General features: G+C 46.8%; 1 protein-coding gene and 1 long non-coding RNA gene across 4 annotated transcripts in view; one reads left to right on the plus strand and one right to left on the minus strand.

Annotated features, from left to right (window-relative positions):
• The window catches only part of MEIS1 (Meis homeobox 1), a 126,863-nt gene extending 125,433 nt beyond the window's left edge, over positions 1–1,430 (plus strand). For 2 of the 3 annotated variants that reach the window (XM_039529689.1, XM_039529692.1), the window contains one exon: positions 1–1,430. This exon is cut by the window's left edge and continues 65 nt beyond it. In XM_039529689.1, the coding sequence (XP_039385623.1) occupies positions 1–219 (219 nt within the window). In that variant the 3' untranslated portion in view covers positions 220–1,430. The other variant, XM_039529691.1, reaches the window with a different exon arrangement.
• LOC120400746 overlaps positions 1–2,411 on the minus strand; it is a 2,755-nt gene extending 344 nt beyond the window's left edge. Inside the window, exons 1-3 of the long non-coding RNA XR_005596036.1 lie at positions 2,311–2,411; positions 763–864; positions 1–395 (exon numbers count right to left, since the gene is read on the minus strand). The exon at positions 1–395 is cut by the window's left edge and continues 344 nt beyond it. This is a non-coding gene — a long non-coding RNA (uncharacterized LOC120400746). The remainder of the gene's footprint in view (positions 396–762; positions 865–2,310) is intronic.
• Between the last annotated feature and the right edge of the window lie 19,440 nt (positions 2,412–21,851).

Here is a 21,851-nt window from a genome sequence, read left to right on the forward strand (position 1 = left end):
CCAAGTTATACCCCGCCCCAGATGCCCCCACATCCTGCTCAGCTGCGTCATGGGCCCCCCATGCATACCTACATTCCTGGACACCCTCACCACCCAGCAATGATGATGCATGGAGGACCACCCCACCCTGGAATGCCAATGTCAGCATCTAGCCCCACAATGCTTAATACAGGAGACCCAGCAATGAGTGGACAAGTGATGGACATTCATGCTCAGTAGCTTAAGGGAATATGCATTGTCTGCAACGATGACAGACTTCAAATATTGTCTTTCTGCAATGACTATGGAGTTCCATTCTTGGCATCTACTTTGGACCAAGGAACAATCCTATTCTTCCGAGGGAAAGCAGGAAACACCATCTGAAGTCAACTTCTGGGGACACGCTAAATAACGATCTAAGACACGAAGAGAACAAAGAGTGAAATATTGTAAAATGCTATTATACTGTTATCCATATTACGTTGTTTCTTATAGATTTTTTTAAAAAAATGTGAAATTTTTCCACACTATGTGTGTTGTTTCCATAGCTCTTCACTTCCTCCAGAAGCCTCCTTATGTTAAAAAAGCCTTACAGTTATCCTGCAAATGACAGAAAGGGCTTATTTGCAGGATTTTTAGAGCATTAAAATAACTATGTCAGGCAGAAGAATCTTTCTTCTATCCTAGGATTTCAGCCATGCACACACACACACACACTCTCTCTCTCTCTCTCCCTCTCTCTAGCCTGGGGCGTGAATTTGCATGTCTAATTCATTTACTCACCATATTTGAATTGGTCTGAACAGATGTAAATCGGGAAGGATGGGAAAAACTGCAGTCATCAACAATGATTAATCAGCTGTTGCAGGCAGTGTCTTAAGGAGACTGGTAGGAGGAAGCATGGAAACCAAAAGGCAGTGTATTTGAAGCCTAATTGTCACATCAGAGCATCATTGTCCCCATTCAGCCACACTTATACATCACTTCCTGTTTTATGCAGCTCAAAACATGGAACTGAAGATTTATTTTTAATATGTTGACTTTATTTCTGAGCAAAGCATCAGTCGTGTGCATTTTTCCATAGTCCCATCATGGAGCGTTTATGTATACATTGTAAATAAATTTTGTGCAAAAAGGACTGGAAAAATGAACTGTATTATTGCAATTTTTTGTAAAAGTAGCAGTTTGGTATGAGTTGGCATGCATACAGATTTACTAAGTGGGATAAGCTAATTATACTTTTTGTTGTGGTTAAACAAATGCTTGTTGATAGCCTTTTTCTATCAAGAAACCAAGGAGCTAATTATTATTAATAATAATCAATGCACACTGAGTCTTAGAGTTTCTGATTGAAACAGTTTGGATTGTATAATAACTCAAAGCCCAGTTGTAGTAGTTTGAGTGCAGTAATGAAATCTGAATCTAAAATAAAAACAAATTATTTTTTGTCATGCTGACTCCACTGCTTGAAACCTTTGTTTGCTGCCCCCCAAATTTGTAGTGATTTTCTAGTAATATGTGAACCCAGCATCTGCAAGATTAAACTTTAAAAAGATTTAACTATAATTGCTATTTAAATATCAAACTGGTAGTACCTTATTTAAAAGTAATGTGCTACACTCTATATAAAGAAACTCTCTTAAAGCTTACACTGCAAATTGTCAGAATAACTGTTGCCTAACAGCAAATTTAACATCCTAGAGCATTAACTGCAGAATAGTGGATGAACATTTTAAATATTCTCTCTCCCTGAATTACATCTCTAATACCTTATTTACATTACTTGAATCATTGACAGATTAAACTTTCTTGAACTGAGTGTATTTAGAAAAAAAAATTAAAACCTTGCCTGAGATAAGTGCATATTTGTAGGCAAATGAACTACTCAAACTAAGGATGATAGACTTTTAAAATCTAATGCTCATAAATAAGTCTTATGCTCTGATTGGTTGAAGACTGATCATTAACCAATTTTCCAGTACAGCTGTACTTTCTGCACTGCAGCCAGCTAGTTAAATAGTACAAAATAACATGTTTATGCTGTAGTACCTTATAATTTTCTTTAAATATAATCGCAGCTATAAAAAGTGTTTCCTAAGGGTAAGGAAAATATACAAATATTTTAATTAAGACAAATTCGTAAAAAAACAAACCTCTAGCTGCGATTGCTTGATAAACAAAAGGTAGCATCTGACTGGCTAAAGCTCTGAAGTCTGCCATTCAAGTAGATGTCACCCCATAAACCCGCCCTGAACAATTCTATTTTCCATTTGAAAAGAGGAACCAGTTGTTTGGTGGGTTTACTAGGTGATATTTGATTGACTGGCTTACCTGCTGGAGCAGTCCTGTGCCCTCTCACCTTTTGTTTATTGGAGTGTGCTTCAGAAGTCTCCCTTCTAAATACACCTCCCTTTTATGACATTTAAATAAGCCTTTAGTCTTAAACCCCACCCCACCCCACCCCACCCCCACTTTCCCCCTGGAGCAGGTTTTTTTTAAAAAACCCAAATCTAGAAAGGAGAGCAGCGTTCAGTCTGCAAATAGTCCTCTGGATGGGAATAATTCCCTCCTGATAGGTGGTTACTAGCAGTTAATGGCCATTTGTTTACTTTTTCCATTAAATAATAAATGTGTTTTAAAACTACTATTAACCATCCATTTCTCCCCCACTGCTTACGGTCAGGTCCCAGCCCAGGACTCCGTGGGGCTGATTCTCCACTCACTCCGGAGGGGTTTTACTCTTGTGTAGCTCCCTTGACTTTATCCGATCTACACCAGGGCCAAGGAGTGGAGAATCAGACCTATTGGATGAATTGTGTGCATGGGGATGGTTAAGAAGGGGGTTAGCTGGGGAGTATTAGGGCAGGGGAGAGTCAGGTTGGTTCCTGGAGCCTAGTGAATTAGGAAAATCAATCAGTGGGTATCCCCACCACCATCGGTTCTTTCCCCCTTTTCTGCTCCCCCCAGCTTTTTAAAGGGCCACTATACCGAGGACATTGCACATTTCTGATCCTGCCTTGTGAGTTTATATGGCCAGTTCTGTGCCAAAATGGGACTGCTCGGAGCGGGGTTTGCTGCTGCTTTTCTGCTCTCTCTCTTTTTTTTTAATGTTTCCTAAAAGACAAAAACAAACCGCCCTGCAGCAAACAAAGAGCACACGCGTTTGTGCCTTTCTTGGGGGTGGGGAGAAGACTCACAAAAGGCGCCTTCCTTAATATGACTTTTTTTTGGGGGGGGGGAGAGGTTGGTACATTTCACATTAAAAACACTCTTCTACCTCGAGCCATTGAATCCGCTGTAATTATAACACATTCCAAATGAAGAATATGCTTGACAGTATTTTTATTGTTATTGTTCATCGCATGATCTTAGGCGGCTTTCGGGGCACAGGAAAGAGAAGTAAACGGGTTACAAATAGGGAATTATCCCTCGTTTAGCATTAAAATTCATTTAGATAAAATTGCCACAAACATGTAAATGGGGAGATTAGTTCCCCCTCACGCCTTATTGCACTCTCTCAATGGCTCCGTTTTACACGTTGGGAATTCCGTCTTCGCAGGCTGCTTGCTGTTTCCTAGCTACCCCGCATTCAAAGCAAAGGCTGCGGGGGGGGGGGGGGGGGGAAGTTTTGGCAGCCAGTCTGCAATTCATCCGCCGCGATCTGCCCTAAGAGAGGGGGAAACAAATAGCTGGGGAGGCTTTATTCCCCTCCTCCCCCCCCCCCAGCCCTGCGTGGATAGGCCAACGCTGTGCTTTCCAGCAGGCAGGCAAGCTGGGTTGTGTTTAGGTTGGAAGCACCAAGTGATCGGGACCGTAGCTGTGAGAGTGTGTGTACGTGTGTCTGTGTGTGTGCTCCGCACCTCGAGCGGGAGATCGGCAGCGATCCGGGGGACAGCAAGAGGGGGACGCGCTGGTGTGTGTTAAAAACAAAACCACGCAACTCTCCGGCCGGCTGAGGGAGAACCGCCCAGTGGTCTCCTCCTCCTCCCGCGCCCTCGCTGGCTCTTCCTAGCCCGAGGAGGACGAATGGCAGCTTCGACTGCCATCTTTTGGGGGTTTGGGAAAATGACTCGGTTCCCCCGGTCCCACCGCTCCTCCTGCCGCCGGAGACCGGCTCCCTGCTGCAACCGGGGCTGTGGAAAGAACGAGCCCTAACACGAGTGACTCGCGGTCTCCCATGGGACTCGCTGGGCGGATTAGGGACGCGTGGAAGCGTAGGGAGGGTCTGAGACCCACTCGCGGGGATCCCCCGCTCGCTGCCACCGGGCAGGTTTTGTCGCCCTTTGCCAAGAAGCGGGGACCAACCTCCCCAGCGCTTGTGTCAGGGTTTGGGGGGTGGGGAGAGGGGCGGTCGCACCCCGCCGCAGCGGAGCCCCCGCTGCCAGCCGGGCCCGTCTCTCTCCCCCTCTGGGCGCGCACTGGGCACGGGGCCGTGTGCTCCGCTCAGCTGAGCGGCTTCAGAAGCAAGAGAGCAAAAAAAACCCCATTTGTTCCTTGCCAAGTGATTTGGGAGAGAGGCTGGGGATCGCCTTAAATCAGTGAGTCCAGCCTGCCGGGGGGGGGCGGCCATGAACTCTAAGGCCATGTGCTTCCTTTGACTTTTTTCTAGCCCAAGCGGGGCCCCCGCGGCGTCAGTAAGCGGCGCTGTGATCTCCGCGGCCGCATCCCCCCGCCCCTCTCCCCTGGGCAGCGGCGCACGTGCGCGGGAAGGCGCCGAGCCCAGGTGGCGCAGAGGAGTTTGCTGCCTGCCGGGGCTGTTCTCGGGGCCGGGGGCGGCCTCCTCCTCCTGTCTGGCCATGCCGGGCCCGGGGGCGGCCTCTGGGCCCGCCGCTCGGTGCCAGCCGCCGCGCGGGGTCCCCTCCGGGGCGCTCCTGTCACCCAAGGGCGCTCTGGGCGCAGCGATCGCAGCTGGCCGCTGGCGAGAACCGGGCAGCGCCTCTTCCCCCTTCCTGCGCGTCCCAGGCCCCAGCCCGACAGCCCAGCCCGGTGGGGCGGGGAAGGGGGAAGAGAGAACCAGACTAGAGCCAGCTAGTTACACGAGCCCAGGAGCAGCACTCTCCAGCCGGCTTTTTAGCTGAGGTGGGGGGCTGGGCCTGCTGCACGGAGCGATGCCTTTCAGCGGGGCTTTATTTACATAGGGACGCCCTGTCCGGATCACAACTATTTAAGGAGCAATAATTTGTGCCTGTGGAGAGGTACATTTATGTAAACACATGTAACCTCACGGGGGGGGGGGGTGACTGGGCTTTGGGGGGGTGGGGTGAGAGGTGCAGAGGAGACGCCAACAAGTATTTTTGCAGGAGGGGATCGGGCCTTTTGCAGTTTGCTCAGGAAGGACGCTTGGGACGGAAATGAAATATATTATATTCTAGCTCTGGCCCTGGGAGGGGCGCGTTAGTTTGCGAGGGAAACAGCGGAGGAGTAAGAAGGTAGTTTGAGCTCGTGAAGTTGTGTCACTCACACACACACACACACACTCTGCAGTGACTTCGCTTCGCCCCTCGAGAGAAGCGAGAGCCCTGGAGGAAAAAAGACTTTACTTTTAAAGTCAGTCTAATAGCGAGCGCCTTAATTCCCCTCTCCCCCCACCTCCAACCCCGGCCGACACAGCCCTCCCCTAAAGGGAGACCGGGGGGAGGCTCTTGCTATGATCTGATTCTCTGCGGGCAGTTGTACAGAGAACAGCGTGTGTCTAGAGGAGAGCAAATAAAGGCAGTTACAGCCACCGGGGAGCGAAACGCCTTTTATTTTACATGTCAGTGGTGGGCCAAGTGATCCTTCCCTAGTGGTGTTGGGATCCTTCTGGATGAAGGGGGTGGGGGACCATCTTCTTACCTTCATTCCTGTTTCCTGGGGTGTGGGCAGCCGCTTTGTGTGGGAAGGAAGCCCCTGCAAGGGGGGGGGTGGATGGGGGTGTGTGTGTCCCGTCCAGCAGAGTGAAACCCAGAGGGAGCCTTTGCATTCACTCCCAAAAGCCCCCGAAGGGAGCTGAGCGGGGCGAGCTCCTGTTCCCCCCGCTGCCGGTCCCATCCCAAGGCAAAGGGGTTCGCTGCTCTTTCCCAGCCCCATACTGACACGCTTGGGCCCGCAGCCAGCCACGGGGACGCAGGGAAAAGAAGTGGCACATTTAGGAGCCAGTGCCCGTGTTTTTATTCGTCACAAGGCACCATCTTGCCTTTAAATCCACCAGGGCTGGGTCATCTATCACCATATGTCCCAGCAACCCGCTGCCTTCCTGAACTCGCCTGGAAAATTGCTGGGTATTTACCTGGCTCCTTGACCTTGTTATGGTGCCTGAGAAAAATACCTATTTGCTTCCCTTTGTTTTGGCTAGTTGGAACCCTCATAGGGCGCTTATTGGGCTCACTAGAAAGCTCTGTTAGGGACACAAAACAAGCTAACCAAGTCCTTAGGCTGCAGGCAAAGGCCACTTAACGCGAGGGAAGGTGGCAGAGTGAATATCAAGCCTTGGGACTGGGAGACAGCATGTTCCTACTCAGAAATGCGGGATCTGCCTTTGCTCGGCTCCCCGAGATACTTGCATGAAAGTAGTTAATAAAGTCTGGGCAGCCAGCTTTCTGTTTTATGTAGCGGACAGAGAAAAATCTCCCTGGCCTTTCCTGTGTGGAATAACTTAAATGTCTGTGTGGCAGCTGCCGCTAAAGCCGAAACTAAACTCTTTGGAAGAAGGGGGGACGAGTGAAAGGCGAAAGAAAGACTTCATTTTTTTTCCCTTTGGTGCCATTTTGGATGTCAGCTGTTTCCTTGGTGACTGTGTTCAGCCCCCAAAGCCCCTGGGCTCCTGGATTGTTAGGAGAGAAAAAAAAAAGCCTGCTATTTCGGCACCATCATTTATCACTGTCACCGCATAATGATTCCCCTTGCAGCTCCTTATTGATGTTTGTAATTGCATTATCTCATAAGGGGTGGGGGCGATCGCTGAAACCGAGCCATGCATGCTGGGGTCAGAGGCTGCCAAAGTCCGGCTTGTCCCGTTTTAATACAAGTACTCACGGGCTTTAGGACTGCGTGCAAATATATATATGTGTATATATATATATATATATATAAAATCTCTGAGCTGGTGCAGACGCGGCAGGGCAGCCCAACGCTTGTCTGAAAGACCGCGGTTTGTGTAACCTTTTGCAGAAATGTTAGACCAAGTACCTGTCTCGCATCTCAACGAAATGAGCTGTAGCCACTGATTGGGGAGGGGTTTTTCCCCGCGCGGGGATCAGATGTAAATTCTGAATAAGGATCGGGGAGTCTCCCCCATCTTCCCCTTCAAAGTGGGGCCAACAGCTCTCCCCACTCCATCGCAGGCATGGGACCGTATGGAGAGCTCGCCCGAAAACAAATCTGTGGGCGCATTCGCCAGCGTCACTACTTTAAAACAACCAGCGGTTCCCCCCCCCCTTTTCTCTCCGGCACTCCACTTTCATTAATACGAGCTGGAAAATTGGAGTGATCAGCATCATCGTCCTGTTGTTAGAGCGCTTCGTTTTAGGTGGGTGACGGGTGCAGGGGTTGGTAAGCAGAGAAATGCAACAGAAAATCAAATAAAAGAAATAAAAAAGCCCACGCAACCCCAAATGAAACAAATCACACCCCCCTCCCAGAACAAACCAATGGCACGTTTTGCATTTGAAATAAGCCAGCAGCTCCGCCGACCCCAAGTGAAGTTCATTTGTCGATTCAAGGGAGTATTTAAGTAGGGAAGAGGGATGACACGCTAACATTGTGGCGAGTTTGTGTGAGCTTGGGGAACTTAAGTCAGCGTGTTGCAGAGACCCTAAATAAGGGGAGGGGGATACAGAGTGGGAGGGAAAAGCGCCCCGCGTAATTTTAAACTAAATACGTTATTGGGCTGTGACAGGGATCTCTCAACAGTGAAAACTTGATTTGTTTAGCCAGAGGCGGGGAAGGAGACAGATCCAGAGTTGGGTGCCACGTTTAAGTAAGAGGTTGAGTTTCTAAAACCTATCCCCTGCATCCAATTAGCTTTTTATTTTAATTTAGGGGACATGGAGAATGTTAAGCTAACGTCGATCACCTCATACATAAAGAGAAAGGGGAACACTATTCAAAATGTGACCAGAGAAGGATCCCCTCCAACCCTCTGGTATCACTCTATCCCCAAAAGATTACCAACGAAGTAAGGATTAACACCCCCCCACCCCGCCCCGTAATACAAAATTAAGTCCATGTGTTGCACTCTGAAGTTAAAAGAATTATTTGTAGGCTACATTCTTGGAGAATAATCATACCAATACTTAACCAAACCCATTCATGGAATACTGGATTAGAGTCCATGGAAGTGAAGAAACAAAATAGCAATTTTCAAATAGCGGTTTCAAAGGGATCACAGTAATATAAGGACACAGAAATATTCTGTACCGATAAGGACAGATAGTTTAACTGGATTTGCGATCCATTTGCTTTTGTTCATTTGCTACCGCTTTGAATGAGCGTTGTTCCACAATCTTCTAAGAAACTGGTCTGGACCTAATGGATTGATTGCATACGTCAAATCTCTTTTTTGTTCGCTATATTTTTAATTTCGCGAACTGACTTTTTTTTTTTGCCGCAGTGCGACTCAGTGCTAGAATTAAATATGTAAATCAAGGCCAGTTGTTTCCTTTCTCATAAACATTCATGTGTTAGTTCACTTTGAAAGTAAAAGAAACCGCAACGGCTAGGTAGTAGGGTTAATATACCCCCTTCAAATCCCCGTGTGAACTTACCAAACTTCGCTTTTTTTCTTTTATGATAGCTTGCAATCGGGAGCTACATACTTTTAAAAAAAATAGTGCTTTAGACCACGGTTAAAATAGGGAAAAATTAGTCTCGTTTCCGAAATTATTTATTTCTAGTACGAATATGATTAAAACATTAAAACACACACACACAAACTGCAGATGCAAAAAAGGGGGAAAAAACCAACAACAATCCACCGTGATTTACGATTATTAAATCTCTGATTGCCATGTTAATGTTTCTTTTTCTACCTTTCATTTGCATTTTAATCTATCGAATCTTTACTATTTTGCTGCTTCCTAGTCAAGTGATTGATTACAGATCTCAAGGAAAAAAATACCAGGCTTTGCAGGCGACCTTATCTCTTTCCCTCTCCCCCCACTTTTTTTTTTTTTTTTTTTTTTTTGCTGGTTAGATTTCTGAACCTTCCTCGGCAATGTTAATGCAAGCAGGACAAATTAATTATGCTCTTTTAAATGTCAAAGGTATAAATAAAAATGCGGTTTGCCCCACCTCCCTGGTCCCCACTGTGAGTACTTTTCCACCCCGCTTGTTTTAAAAGCGAGAAGGAATCATCCCGGTAAAACACAATTAGAAACAAAACAACCAGGCGCAGCCTCGCGACTGTAGATAAATATGAGTGCAGATGGACGGTTCTTGTTTGTTAAAATAAACTAAACTAAACTAGGCAGCGCGAGGCGTGGAGCGGCGCAGCCCCAGGTTTTCCTGGCAGGGTTTTAGCGTTCAGCCTGGGAGCTGGAGTTGGGATCTCACACAAGCCTGGCTGGGATGGTTATTAGGACAATTTGTTGACAGGCCAGCAGGAAAGACCAAAGGAAGAGACGCAGCCTCTCGCCTGTTTATTTTCTTTCCTGGGCTAACCTGTCTGCTGCCCCTTTGTCTGTCCCCCCCTCCCCTCGGAGGAGGGCGGCGTCCTTTGGTCAGGATCCTTTTGTGGCTGGTGGTGGGTTTGCTGGGACTAGCTGAGTCTGGATGGGTGCGGACTGGGACAGTTGCCCATCGCTGGGAGGCTGGGACCAGGCAAGCCAGCCCCTAAGGGTCCCGCCGCAAAGAGGGGGGATCCCACCCATGAGCGCTGGCAGGAGGAGGGAGCTGAGCATCAGGGGGAGAGGAGGGAACCCGAACAGACTCTGCAGGCTGCGGAGGGAAGCCCCCCTCCCCTCCCAGAAAGGGAGAGGCTGGCCAGCCACTGCGACCTCAGCAGAGACTCGCATCCCTCGGGAAGATGCCGGCGCTGGGCTGCTGCCCCGGGGGACTCATCCCTCGTAGTGCCAGGCCCATTCATAGCCTGCCCATTGTCTCCGCCGGCGGGGATCCTCACCCGCGCCTCGCGGTGCAAGAGGGAGGCCCCCCCTCGCAGGCTGGACACCTTTGCTGCTGTTAGGAAACAGCTAACAGTGCGATCCGGGACTCACTCTTGGGACTGGATTGCCCAGGCTGCTTCCTGCCACTGAACGGAGCTGGGATCAGACAGTGCGGGCAGAGGGGCTGGAGAGCTGCCTGTCCCTGACCCCGGCACGTAAGCGATGTAGCTATCACTCAAAGCCACGGTGGCCCTCGGACACGCGTTTCCAAGCAGTGCAGCGTGTCACCTGGAGGTAAAACGAGTGGGATCCGAAAGCCCCCTTCCTCCTGCCTACACACAGCCAGAGACTGGCTCACGTGGGACGACCAGAGCTTTAGGACGTGAAAAGTCCCACTCGGGGTTGAGAGGCAGATCCGGGCAGCGATCGGAAAGTCCAAACAGGAAAACTTCTTGTGGTCAGGCAGGCTAGAAACGAAGAGAGCGGTCTGCACCTCCAGGGGGGAAGACAGATCCTCGCGGACAAGTGGGAAGACAGGGCTAGAATGATTTAAAGGCAGAGGGATGGCAGATTATTAAGAAAGTAATAGTAAGGTGTCCCCGGCACTACAGTTTTATTGTGGGGTAGTAACTGCTGGATTTATATATTGCCGAGGTTCTATAATAAAGATAATGACCGCAACCTCAAGATAAATGCTCGCGCCCAGAGCTGGTCAATTCTTTTTTATTTAGGAGAGTGATCCTGAAAGGTGAAAGGCAGCTTCTCCCCACCACACAGATCCGTCTTGGTTTCCCACCACATTAGAAACATGACATGCAAATAAATATGTAGTTTCGGGTTTGGTGCGGGCGGGATTTATTTTCCAGGCAAAGGAAGGGGGGAACCCCCCCCAGGGAGACTGAATTCCTTGAGCAGCTGCTCGGCGCGCTCTGCCCCCACCTTCGCTTTCACTCGAGCAGGAGCATCCGCAGCTGAAAGCATTAAGGTGTCATGTCTGAACTCCTTGTTTGTTGATAGATAGGGGCGAGGAAAACAATGTGAAAACTGCCCCCCCCCCGGGAGGGCTGCTGGCTGGAGACTGTGTGGAGCATTCCTATTGGAAAGGGTGAGAGTGCCCTAAAGGAGGGCTCTTCATTCCTGACAATAGGGAGGTATAGTGTATTTTTGACCTATTAAAAGCACTTGCAGAAGTCCACCCCCGGCCACATACGCTCAGCACCTGGCTTGCTTAGGAAGGAGGCTGCACCTCAGTGTAAATGCTCGGTGCCTTTTCTCCCCCAAGAAGTCCCCTAAGCAGATGGGGGGATCAAGGCTGACCTTGACAGTTGATTGCCAAGGTCAGAGCAGAGTAGGCTGCCTCAGGTGTCAGCACAGGCTCAGCTCCTCTCCACCTGATGTGATCTGATCCAATAATAGTCACAGTGTTAGCCTCTAATGAGGCACCCGGTGAGAGCTCACCGGCCCCCACCTGCTCTTTGCGGTAATACCAACAGATCCTGAGATGCCAAAATGCAGTCAGCATCCTCTTCCCATTTTCTCTCTCATGTTCAGAGAGATAGGATTTCAGCCTCACAAATAACCACTTATATTCTGGGCTTCCTTTGATCCATGTATGTCCAGGAAAAGCACCTGACAGTGAACTGTGATGGGGGCGGGGGAGGGAAAAGGACAGAGGGGGAGAGAATAGACTCCCACAATTTGGTGGCTTGTGTGAGGGATGAGATGATGAGGTTGAAAAGTGAGAACAGTCCTCTTCAATCTTTTACAATATCAGTGTCATTCAACGCTCCTTTGCATTTAACCAGAATATCCGTTTCCGTGATTTCCATAAGCATATACATTATAATTTTCACATCCTTCAGTATTAATCATTCTACTCCGTATATCTGAAAGTCCGATCTCACTAATGAAGCACATTAACTTTACATTGTTGCTCACAATAAAAGTAGGATGCACTAAATTCCCTTTCCAACATCATCTGAAATGACACACACACAATATACCGTTGCCTACTGCCTAAAAAGAAAACAATGACATGCATTCTGCTCCCAGCATGAGGAGTTGTCTGTCTCACTTCAAAGGACTATAACCTAATTGTTTCCAGAGTTTAAAAAGTAATTAAGCTATATTAGAGAAATTTAAATAAAAACAGTTTTCTTCACACTGGGTCACTCATCTTTTTATTCAGAAAATGGGCACCCCATCCTTTTAAAAATAGAGATATTTATTTTTTAAAAAAATCTTATGTTTACATGAAAAATGTGAACAGATTTAGTTTTTAAAAGGGTATGGGCAAAGTGGAGGTAATTATGTATAATTAATGCTGAAGGGAAAATGAACACATAATAGGTTCCAAAGATTAAACCATCTGTAACTATCAAGAGAACTTTAAAAGTTTTTTAAAAACTAAATCTAATTCATTTAGCAAAGGATTTTTAAAGGGAAAAGTAGCATATATGTTAGAGTTTAATATATTTGTTCATTCTGATTTTTTAGTCTCATTCCATAGAATGTTTAAAAATTTTAAACCTACAGTTTTGAAGGTCACCCAGAGTGAAAGAATTGATCAGTAACTTCAACCACTATATTAATGTTTGTAACACTTTGTTATACTGTAATCAAAAATGGAAAACCAGCGCTAAAACAAAGTTATGTTACTAAGAAATTCTAACATGAAGTATAGAGCATTTCCCCCACCTTTATATTTTTCTTGATGTACATTTATTGCAACTTATAATATATTTCAAATTCTAGTTAATAAACCTTTGGGCCAAAATTTGTTTTGAATTACTCACATGGCAGAGAATAGTCCTTTACATTCAACTCATTCTCAGCCATACTTAGAACATTTAACAAAGAGAGAATATGATTTTAAATATACATGTTCCTTAATGAATCTATCACAAAAGTAAAAACAATGCTTTTGTATTTTAGTAATCATTTTAAGATAGACATTTATCGGTAATTTTATAGTTTAGGAAAACTGCTTTGAAGCATTACATTTATGTAGAATTAGTCATAGTGTCTATGAGATTATAGACTTTATACATAGTTAGGGTCTTATTTTATAAATCCTTACTAATGAAAATAGTTTAATTAAAATTGATGAGACAGCTTATGTGATTAACTCATCACATGAATGGATGTTTGCAGGATCAGGCCCTGTGTAAAATACACACTATATTATGGAGGTAATGATCTAATTGGGATTGGAACCTTAAACTACTGCATTCTTCCATTCACCTGTTAGATTAAAACGCATTTGCTCATCTCAGTCATAACTTATTTATGGTTCTAAAGAAAGTCTCAGATGATGGACAAAGTTTCTTAGATCAATCAATGGAATTTTGCTTACTTCTCCAGTGGGGAAAATATCTTGTATGAAGAACACTCAATTTGGTAATCCAAGGAGTTTTTTTTCTTCCTTCAGACAAAATCTTGTATAATTTTGTATTTATTTCTGAGGCAACTCTTTGAACTGATTTTTATTTTGATACACTTTTGTACTCAGAGAGCGAAACGCACAATGCTGTAGAGGGCCTATGCACCCCTTTAACCTCCCAAATGCATACCCACATCCTTCCCTAATATAGAGGCCAAACAACTGAGCTGTGATCTGGGAGTTTCTCCGGGGCCAGAGAAGGGAGAAAGAATCATCCCACACCCCAGGTCACAGAGCAGCAGTGGCTCTGCTCTGCAATTGCTAGACTAATTTTAGTCCTGGAAGAGCTTTTCTTCTCTGCTTGCTCCCCTGGCTACATGGAGGAGGACCAATTGATGGATCCACACAATCCTAGGGCTTCATCCAGGAGCCTTCCCAGACCTGTGCACACATCCCTGCTGTACAGAAATCAAGAGTGAGTTTGTGGGTATAGCCTCTGGGGGAGGTCTCTAAATCTTACCTCCTTGGACTAAAGTGATTGTAAAGCTTCGTGTAGGTGTGGGGGGAATTTTACTCATATCAAATCTATGTTTTCTAATATTACAAACAAGTGTTCTAAAATCTGCAAACAGTGACTAGGTAATCAGGGCAAATCCCTCCCTGATATCATACTACTATGCCCAACTTTAGAACTGGCTTTAATACGTGTAAGCTGGTTGATTTCTCCCCTGCTTTGAACAGCACCTACACACACTGTATTTAGTCCAAACTTACCTCCTTCCTCTGGTTTGACTTTATTGGGGACTCAAATGACAAAAAAACCCATAAAACTCAGCCATTGGATTTCTTCCCAAATGTAGCTAGTCCTTAGTTTTGCTTGTAGGGACTTCTCTCCAAAATCTCAGTTCCTCTGCCAACCCCCCTCCACTCCCTTGTATCCTGAATAGAGTCAAAATGAGTCAGTGTCTCTCTCTGGTGGTTTTAATACCTGCCAACAAGGTAGCTCAACAGAAGAACTCTGCCATCTTCTTACACACATCCCCTCCCACTGCCTTGGGATGTGTTCATTGTCATCTAGCCCTCTGTAACCAACTGACGATCTAGTTTCTGAACGGTGAAGTTTTAAAAAGTGTCTAAGTGACTTAAAAGCATAAGTTCCACTGAAAGTCACTCAAGTGCTTTTGAAGTCCCTTACTGATGCCAGAAAATTTAGATGCAGATCCTCACCTGCTGTAACTTATCCTCATTCCATTGACTTCAATGAAGCCGGGACCTTAATGTCCCTAAACCTGTGACTGCCAGAAGCTGGAACTGGATGACATGGGTAGATCACTCAATAAATTGCCTGTGTAAAGTTCAGTCTCTCTGAAGCATCTGGCACTGGCCACTGTTGGAAGACAGGATACTGGACTATATGGACCATTGGTCTGACTCAGTATGGCCATTCTTATGACAATTTATGCCATCTGAGGATTTGCCCTGTGGTCTTGTTGCTGCCTGTGGCATTCATTTCCTGTGCCAGGGCTCTCAATGTCCCATGGAGTCCTGGAACTGTTTCTAGTCTCTCCCTAAGACAATTGGCCAGGCTAATGAGCTGGATATCCCCACATGGGTTGACTTATTTGAATTCCCCAAATTAAAGGGGGATTACAGTTGAGAGAGATGTCCAGCATTCTCCATGGACAAAGGCAACCTTAATGGTTTCTGCCATCTCTAATAGCTCAGCTCTGACTAATGTCTCCCATACTAATGGGTGGCCACATTCTGGTAAACTAGGCTGGACATCATCTCTTCTTCTAGCTGTACTGGCCTACGGCTATCCCACAGGCCATAATCTCAGGCAGCCATATATTCTGTAGTCCCATAGCCATTATTGTGACTACTGAGATTGCTACACAACAAACTCATGAAGACACATGCTATCTTCACTGAAATGTTGTCCTCCCATCCCTGATGCCATCTTTGTTTGTATCCCTGCTATGTTTTGTCCAAATCCTAGACTGTGAGCTGTCTGGAGCAGGCACTGTTTTTGTGCTGTTTGTTTGTATAGTACCTAGCACTATTAATTCTCTTTGAGGTCCTTAGGTGCTAACACAATATATACCGTAAATAAGAATAGTCACAATACCATGTGGAGGCAAAATCTCTTCAAGGGCCCCAGCTTCCCATACAATTAGAGGGGCTGTGGTTACCCTCTTTGGAGTCCCCAGATCTCTTCATTTTCCCCTCAGATTTAGGATGCAGAAGTGGCTGGTCTGACAGATCATCCTCCAGCTACTCCTCTGTGTGCTGGACACCCTTTGCTAGTGTGGCCAGATGGAGCTGCGGTACCTACATATGTCCCTCCAAGGCGCACACTCTAAATCCTGCTCCATTCTGATGTTTATTAGCTCCTGTTCTGTGTGAGGCTTGGGTTTGAACCAACAACCCACCCAGCCCACCACACTCCAGCTGAAGGTATCCAGCTGCTCCCCCTAAGGACCAGGGTTCACTTTGAAACCTTCAAAACTCTGCTTTATATTGTATAGCCGCATCCCGGGCCCAATATACCACTTGTCCCTCATTGGTCAGAAATGGGTCAGAAGAAAGGCAAACTTCTTCTCCAACTGGGCTGTCCTATAGCTACTCATTTGAAAGTGACCGGCTGCGTCTTCTGATCCTAGTTTGGCCAGGGATGGGCTGGAGATTACTGGCTGTCTAGGCGGTGCTCCTCAGTTCATGTGCCACTAAAGCAGCTGCATTTGTTGTTGCTGCTGGACCTGAGCCTGGGCTTGCTGCAGAGCCTGTGTAAGTGGTGCAGCTGTTATTCTTGGGCTGAAACCGGGGCCTGCCGCTGTTCCCGCTGAGCTTTCTGTTCCCTCGTAAACTGCAGCATGGTCTGGTGCTGCTGCTCGTTCTGTCAGTCCGTCTTCCATGGTAGGACTTCTTCCATTTTCCTCCTTTGTCCAGAGTGCACTTCTCGACCCAGGGGTAAGCGAGGGGAGTTCCCTTTTTCTCTGAACACACTCTGTGTACTCACAGCTTATCTCCTTCCTGGGCATGGCTTTCTTCCTAACTGAAATAACAATAAAAATGTAAACTGCGGCCTAAGTTTTCTTCCCAAACCTGGCCATCCTTGTAGGGGCCTGTCTATTTTAGCCCTTTGTTAAAGCCACTCCCTTATATCCAACATGGAGCTAACACACTGATCTTGTCACCAGCAGGAATCAGTCCATGTTGCCTGAAAGGCTCTGAAATCTGCTAACACGGTGGGTCAGCAGAAGAAACCCACTTTCCTGTTACAGTATGTTCAGATCTATCAGGGTGTGATCTGTGAAAGTACTTAGGCACCCAAGTTCTGCTTTTAGGCACCTAAATCCTGTTTGTAAGCACCACTGTGATCCACAAACTTCCTGCTCACTGTGGCCATCTATTCCACCAGGAGGAGGCTGTTGGATGGGGAGGTGCTCTGCAACTGTGGGGCCTGCTTCTGGTCCTCCTTTCGATCACACATATGGGCAGTGTTCCTCTGGTCCATGTCTGCTGGCTCCCTACACAGCTTTGAGGAGCTGTGGGTGCTGTCCAGGGTTCTCTGCTTGGTGTCCCCTTCCAGGGTCGCCTGCACTAAGCTGAGTTGCTGTCATTGCCCAGCTCCTGACACCAGGGCCTGAGCCCTAAACTGGACTGCTGTGATAGACTGCTGTTGCCCAGCCCCCTGCTCCAGAGGGCCTGGGCTTATATAGACTGCTGTTGCCCAGCCCCCTGCTCCAGAGAGCCTGGGCTTATATAGAACTGCTATGGTGCTGCCCCGCCCCAATTGAGGGCCTGGGCTTACACTAATTGACGGTGTGCCTTGTGTTCAGCCCCTGCCTGAGGGTCTGAACCTGTGAACCTTCATGAGACTGATCGCTGTGAGAATCTGAGACTGATTGTTGTTCAGCCCCCCTGATCTAGGGGGCCTGAAGGCGCTGAGACTGATTGCTGTTACCCAAGCCCCTGCTCCAGAGGGCCTGGGCCTATATTGAACTGCTGTTTCCCAGCCCCCTGCTCCAGAGGGCCTGGGCTTATATTGAACTGCTGTCACCCAGCCCCCTGCTCCAGAGGGCCTGGGCTTATATTGAACTGCTGTCACCCAGCCCCCTGCTCCAGAGGGCCTGGGCTTATATTAACTGCTGTTTCCCAGCCCCTGCTCCAGAGGGCCTGGGCTTATATTGAACTGCTGTCACCCAGCCCCCTGCTCCAGAGGGCCTGGGCTTATATTAACTGCTGTTTCCCAGCCCCTGCTCCAGAGGGCCTGGGCTTATATTGAACTATTGTTATTCAGCCCCCCCCCGGATCCAGAGGGCCTGAGATGTGAGACGGTGCTAACCCTGATTTCTTGCCATCCCACCAGTTAGAGGGGACAAGGAGCGAGTCGGTGTGGCTCCCCTCCCGCCAGCCGGAGAGTTGAGCCCCGACCAACAGCTTACAGGGGGACTTGAATCGGGGACACCTGCATCCGGGTGTGTATCCCATCCTTTAGGTTAATGGCTATAAGGGAAATCCTCCCCCCCATTTTGTTTCAGGTCCCCCATGCAATTTAGGTGGCCAAATGCCTACCTTCCCCAGGTCAAGGATCACTAGCAGGACATCATAGCAGAGGAGACTTTGAGTGTCTGCAGTCTTTGGTTTCTGGGTTTTCCATCTGGTATGTTTACTCCCGGGAAGTAAACAGGTATATATGTTCCTCTGGGAGAGCTCTTGTGGGACTACCCAGCACTGGCCAGTGGGTGAGTGGCCAACCTATCACCCCAGCATATGAACCAGCTGCAATTAATCTTACTGACAGATCACCCAAAAGAGCAATGTGCAAACCATCGCTTACTCTCTCTTCACCACCCCTTTGATGTGCAGCATATGTGTATGGGATTTTCAACAGCAGATCTACAATGAGAATGTGGAGCTGGCTGTTCAGCTGCACCATACTTAAGGCTCAAGATGGGAGAAAACCCCTGGCACAGTTCCAACATTGGGGCCTCTCTCACATAGCTCTTAATCAATTCCTGCCACAAACCTAAATGTCAAGAGCAGAGTGATGATACTGCTTATCTAATCTCTGTCTGATCTAGCTGAACTTCTAATAGTAGTAGTAGTAATAATAATAATTAATAAATAATACCTATTTGTACAGCAATTTTTATCAGCAGATTTCAAAGTTCTTTACAAAGGCGGGCAGTATAATTATCCCCATTTTACAGATGAGAAAACTGAGGCATTGAGCGGTGAGGTGGTGACTTTCCCAGTGTCATCCAGCAGACCAGTCGCAGAGCCAGGAATAAAACCTGTCTCCTGAGTCCCAGTCAGTGCTGTAACCACTAGGCAACACCACATCCTATCAGTATAGTAGCTGCAACCTCTTCAGATTCAGAATGGCAAAGATAAAGTCACTAATTGGAGATGCTGGCAGTGCATCAGACTCCTGTGCACGGCCTGTTACTCTAGGCCAGTGCCTGGGACAACTTTCCCTGGTGTTGCTGAACGGATCAAAATCCTCAGGGATGGCACAAGGTTGCAATAGGAGCCAGGCCAGGCCAAATATCTATCTCAGTTCAGCCCCGTTCTGCTGCTACGTAGCTGAATAAGAACAACTGTGGCTGCACCACAGAGTAAGAATCATGTTGTCTTAAGTGAGTGCCATGGGACCTCGTTCAGCAATTGCATGCAGAACAATAACACATCTCCCTATGCTCCCTCGGCTGCAGTTTGTGAGGTAGTAATAAGCTCAACAGGGACAGCAGAAAATCCAGGTTTCAGCTCAACAGCACCAGGTTTCTGTGCTCTGGTGGTGCAATTGGCTAGCACATAATACAATAGGGCATTGATGAGAGGGGATATGCTGAGGCTGTGAGTTCAAGCTTCATGTTCACCCAATGGCTTTACCAACAGCTGGAAGTTTCAGGAACAGCAGCAAGTCTAGGCCTCTGGCCCTAGTTTGGCTTAAATCCAGCCTTGCCTGGCCATACAAGAAAGAGCAGTCCCTGAGTTATCTCAGGCACAAGGATTGTAACTTTTGCTGTCCCTTGAGGGCAGTGCAGAAACTAGGGGAAGAGGGAGACAGAGTGGAAGATGCTCTTGCACCCTTTTCTTTGCACCTATGCAAGGTACAGGGTCAGTCTGTCTCAGAGTTAATGAATCAAAAAAGAACACTGTGACATTTCACTCCATATTCTTTATGAAAATATGTTTATGATATGAATAGGACATAACTGAGAGATACTTTATGCAAGAAGGCTCATGTGAGATATCATTGGAGAGGTTATAATTTACCAAATGTGATTATCTAATTTGTCTGCCTGTACCATTTCTGTATCTGAAATTAGGAATATTGACTATGTAGCTGTATTTCAACTATGCTACTTTGGGTGACGCCCACTGCTAACACTTCAGGTACACCAATGGAAAAGCCAGACAGGGCAGATGACCCATCAGCGATGACAATGGACTGTGAAAAGGCTTGGCCTTCCTGCACTGACTCATGGACGCTGTGACACTGCAGAGTCAGGTGGTCTTGTCACCTGATACTAAACATTACCTGGGGCTTCTTGTAACATTCCACTGGAAGGTAAGGGGTGTGTGTCAAGTTTGGGAAACAAGGGATTCCCACCTTATGTAAATCCTATTTAAGGGTGGGGCGGAAGGCAAACGAGACTCCTCCTCTCCATGGCCTGTCTGCCCAAGAAGAAAGACTGCTAAAGCCACCTGGAGGGAAGGCAAGTGGGGAGTCCAGTCTGAAAAGGAATATAACTGGAACTCTGAATCACAGAAACTTTGCAACATTTAGGGTGCAAATTTACATTTTGTAACCTGTTTCTTAAGTATATTGAGTTTAGCTTGCGTATCTTGCTTTATTTGGTCAGTAATCTGCGTTGTTCTGTCTGTTATCTCTTATAGTCACTTAAAATCACCTTTTGTAGTTAATAAACTTCTTTATTGTTTACAGTATAACCCAGTTTATGTAATTTCTAGTGGGAGGGGAGGGGGAAGAAGTTGTGCATATCTCCCTCCACATTGAGGGAGGGGGCGAATTTCATAAAACCTTTGGGTTGTGGGCACCAGAGTGTTGGGGAGAGCCCCTGAGGCGGAATCTTCCCAGAGCGATTCTGTCTCTCTGTGCAGCTGGGCGAGGCCCTGCCTGTGTGCTTGGCTGGAAGAGCCTTGTGAGCCTAACCCAGCAAGGCCAGGTAAAGGGGACCCAGGCTGGCAGAATAGGCTGACTCAGTGGCATCCCAGCACATCTGGTGACAACCGAAAGGGCCCAAACCCGTCACAAGCACCTCCAAATTAGAGTGGGGAGAGGTTTTTAATCTGGGCCTGGTCCAAGTCTTTCTTGGAGTTGTAACAATCGTCCTATTTACCTCTTTGTTTCCTTCACCATCAATCGGCATGTCCTGCCCAACCATATCAGTGGCCAAGGAGCCAATCAGAGCCAGTCTCCCTCAGAGCCAATCAATGCCTCTGAGTGCATCAGAGCAGTGCAGGGAGCTCTTGCCACAAGGGACTGCGAATACTTGCACAAGGCTCCCAGGCCATGCCTGTCAGGCATTGAGGAAGCTGCTGCTAGAATGCCAGATTGGCACCTTCTAGTTTATTCAGATTAAAATCTCACTTTTAATATTACTTTAATATCATTTCAATGGATTTTATATTCCATTATATGCTTTAAGCCTTGCCCCTTCCCCCGCAAAGGCCCTAGACAAAGAGGTGGACAATAGGGCCGGTAACAAATGAAGTTTGATGCAAATGTTATGTGCAGCGTGAATTGCTTCAGCTTTAAAACGTGGGAATAGCTCAAGTGACTATGAATGACATACTACATAAAATAAGGTAATAGGCTTAAGGTATACATTGTCATACCCCATTGGTAACTTAGCCAGCTGTTAGTCTCGCAGCAAAAGCTAAATATTATAAGTATGTTAGCAGCAAGGGCATGTTCTGTACCTGCATATCTGCAACTGGGAACAGAGCATGGATCAAAGAGATAAGGAGTTAGTAATTTTGATGTAGTTCTTAGAATGAGTAAATTGCTGGATTTATACATAACTTCCTACTGGTAGATATAAGGAAAACACAGGATTTGCCATACTATATCATCTGAGTGCTCCCTCCAGTCCTGTAGCAGATGCTTCAGAGGAAACAGCAAGAAACTCTGTAGTGGGCAGTTCTATAAAACTCACCAAGAGTGGAAGTTTCTTCCTAACCTCTATCAGTCATCAATTAGTGGTTAGCTTTTGTCCTGAAGCACGAGGATTTATATCCCTTGTAAAAATGTTGTATCCTACCTAATGTAATCATGGGTTTCTCATTATCCACATAGATGGCTAATCCTTTTTTGAATGCTACTGAGCTCTTTGACTCAGTGATATTAAATTGTATCTGTTTGCAGAAAGTAT

The sequence above is a fragment of the Mauremys reevesii genome, linkage group 3, assembly GCF_016161935.1.
Source record: "Mauremys reevesii isolate NIE-2019 linkage group 3, ASM1616193v1, whole genome shotgun sequence".
Taxonomy (NCBI): Eukaryota; Metazoa; Chordata; order Testudines; family Geoemydidae; genus Mauremys; species Mauremys reevesii.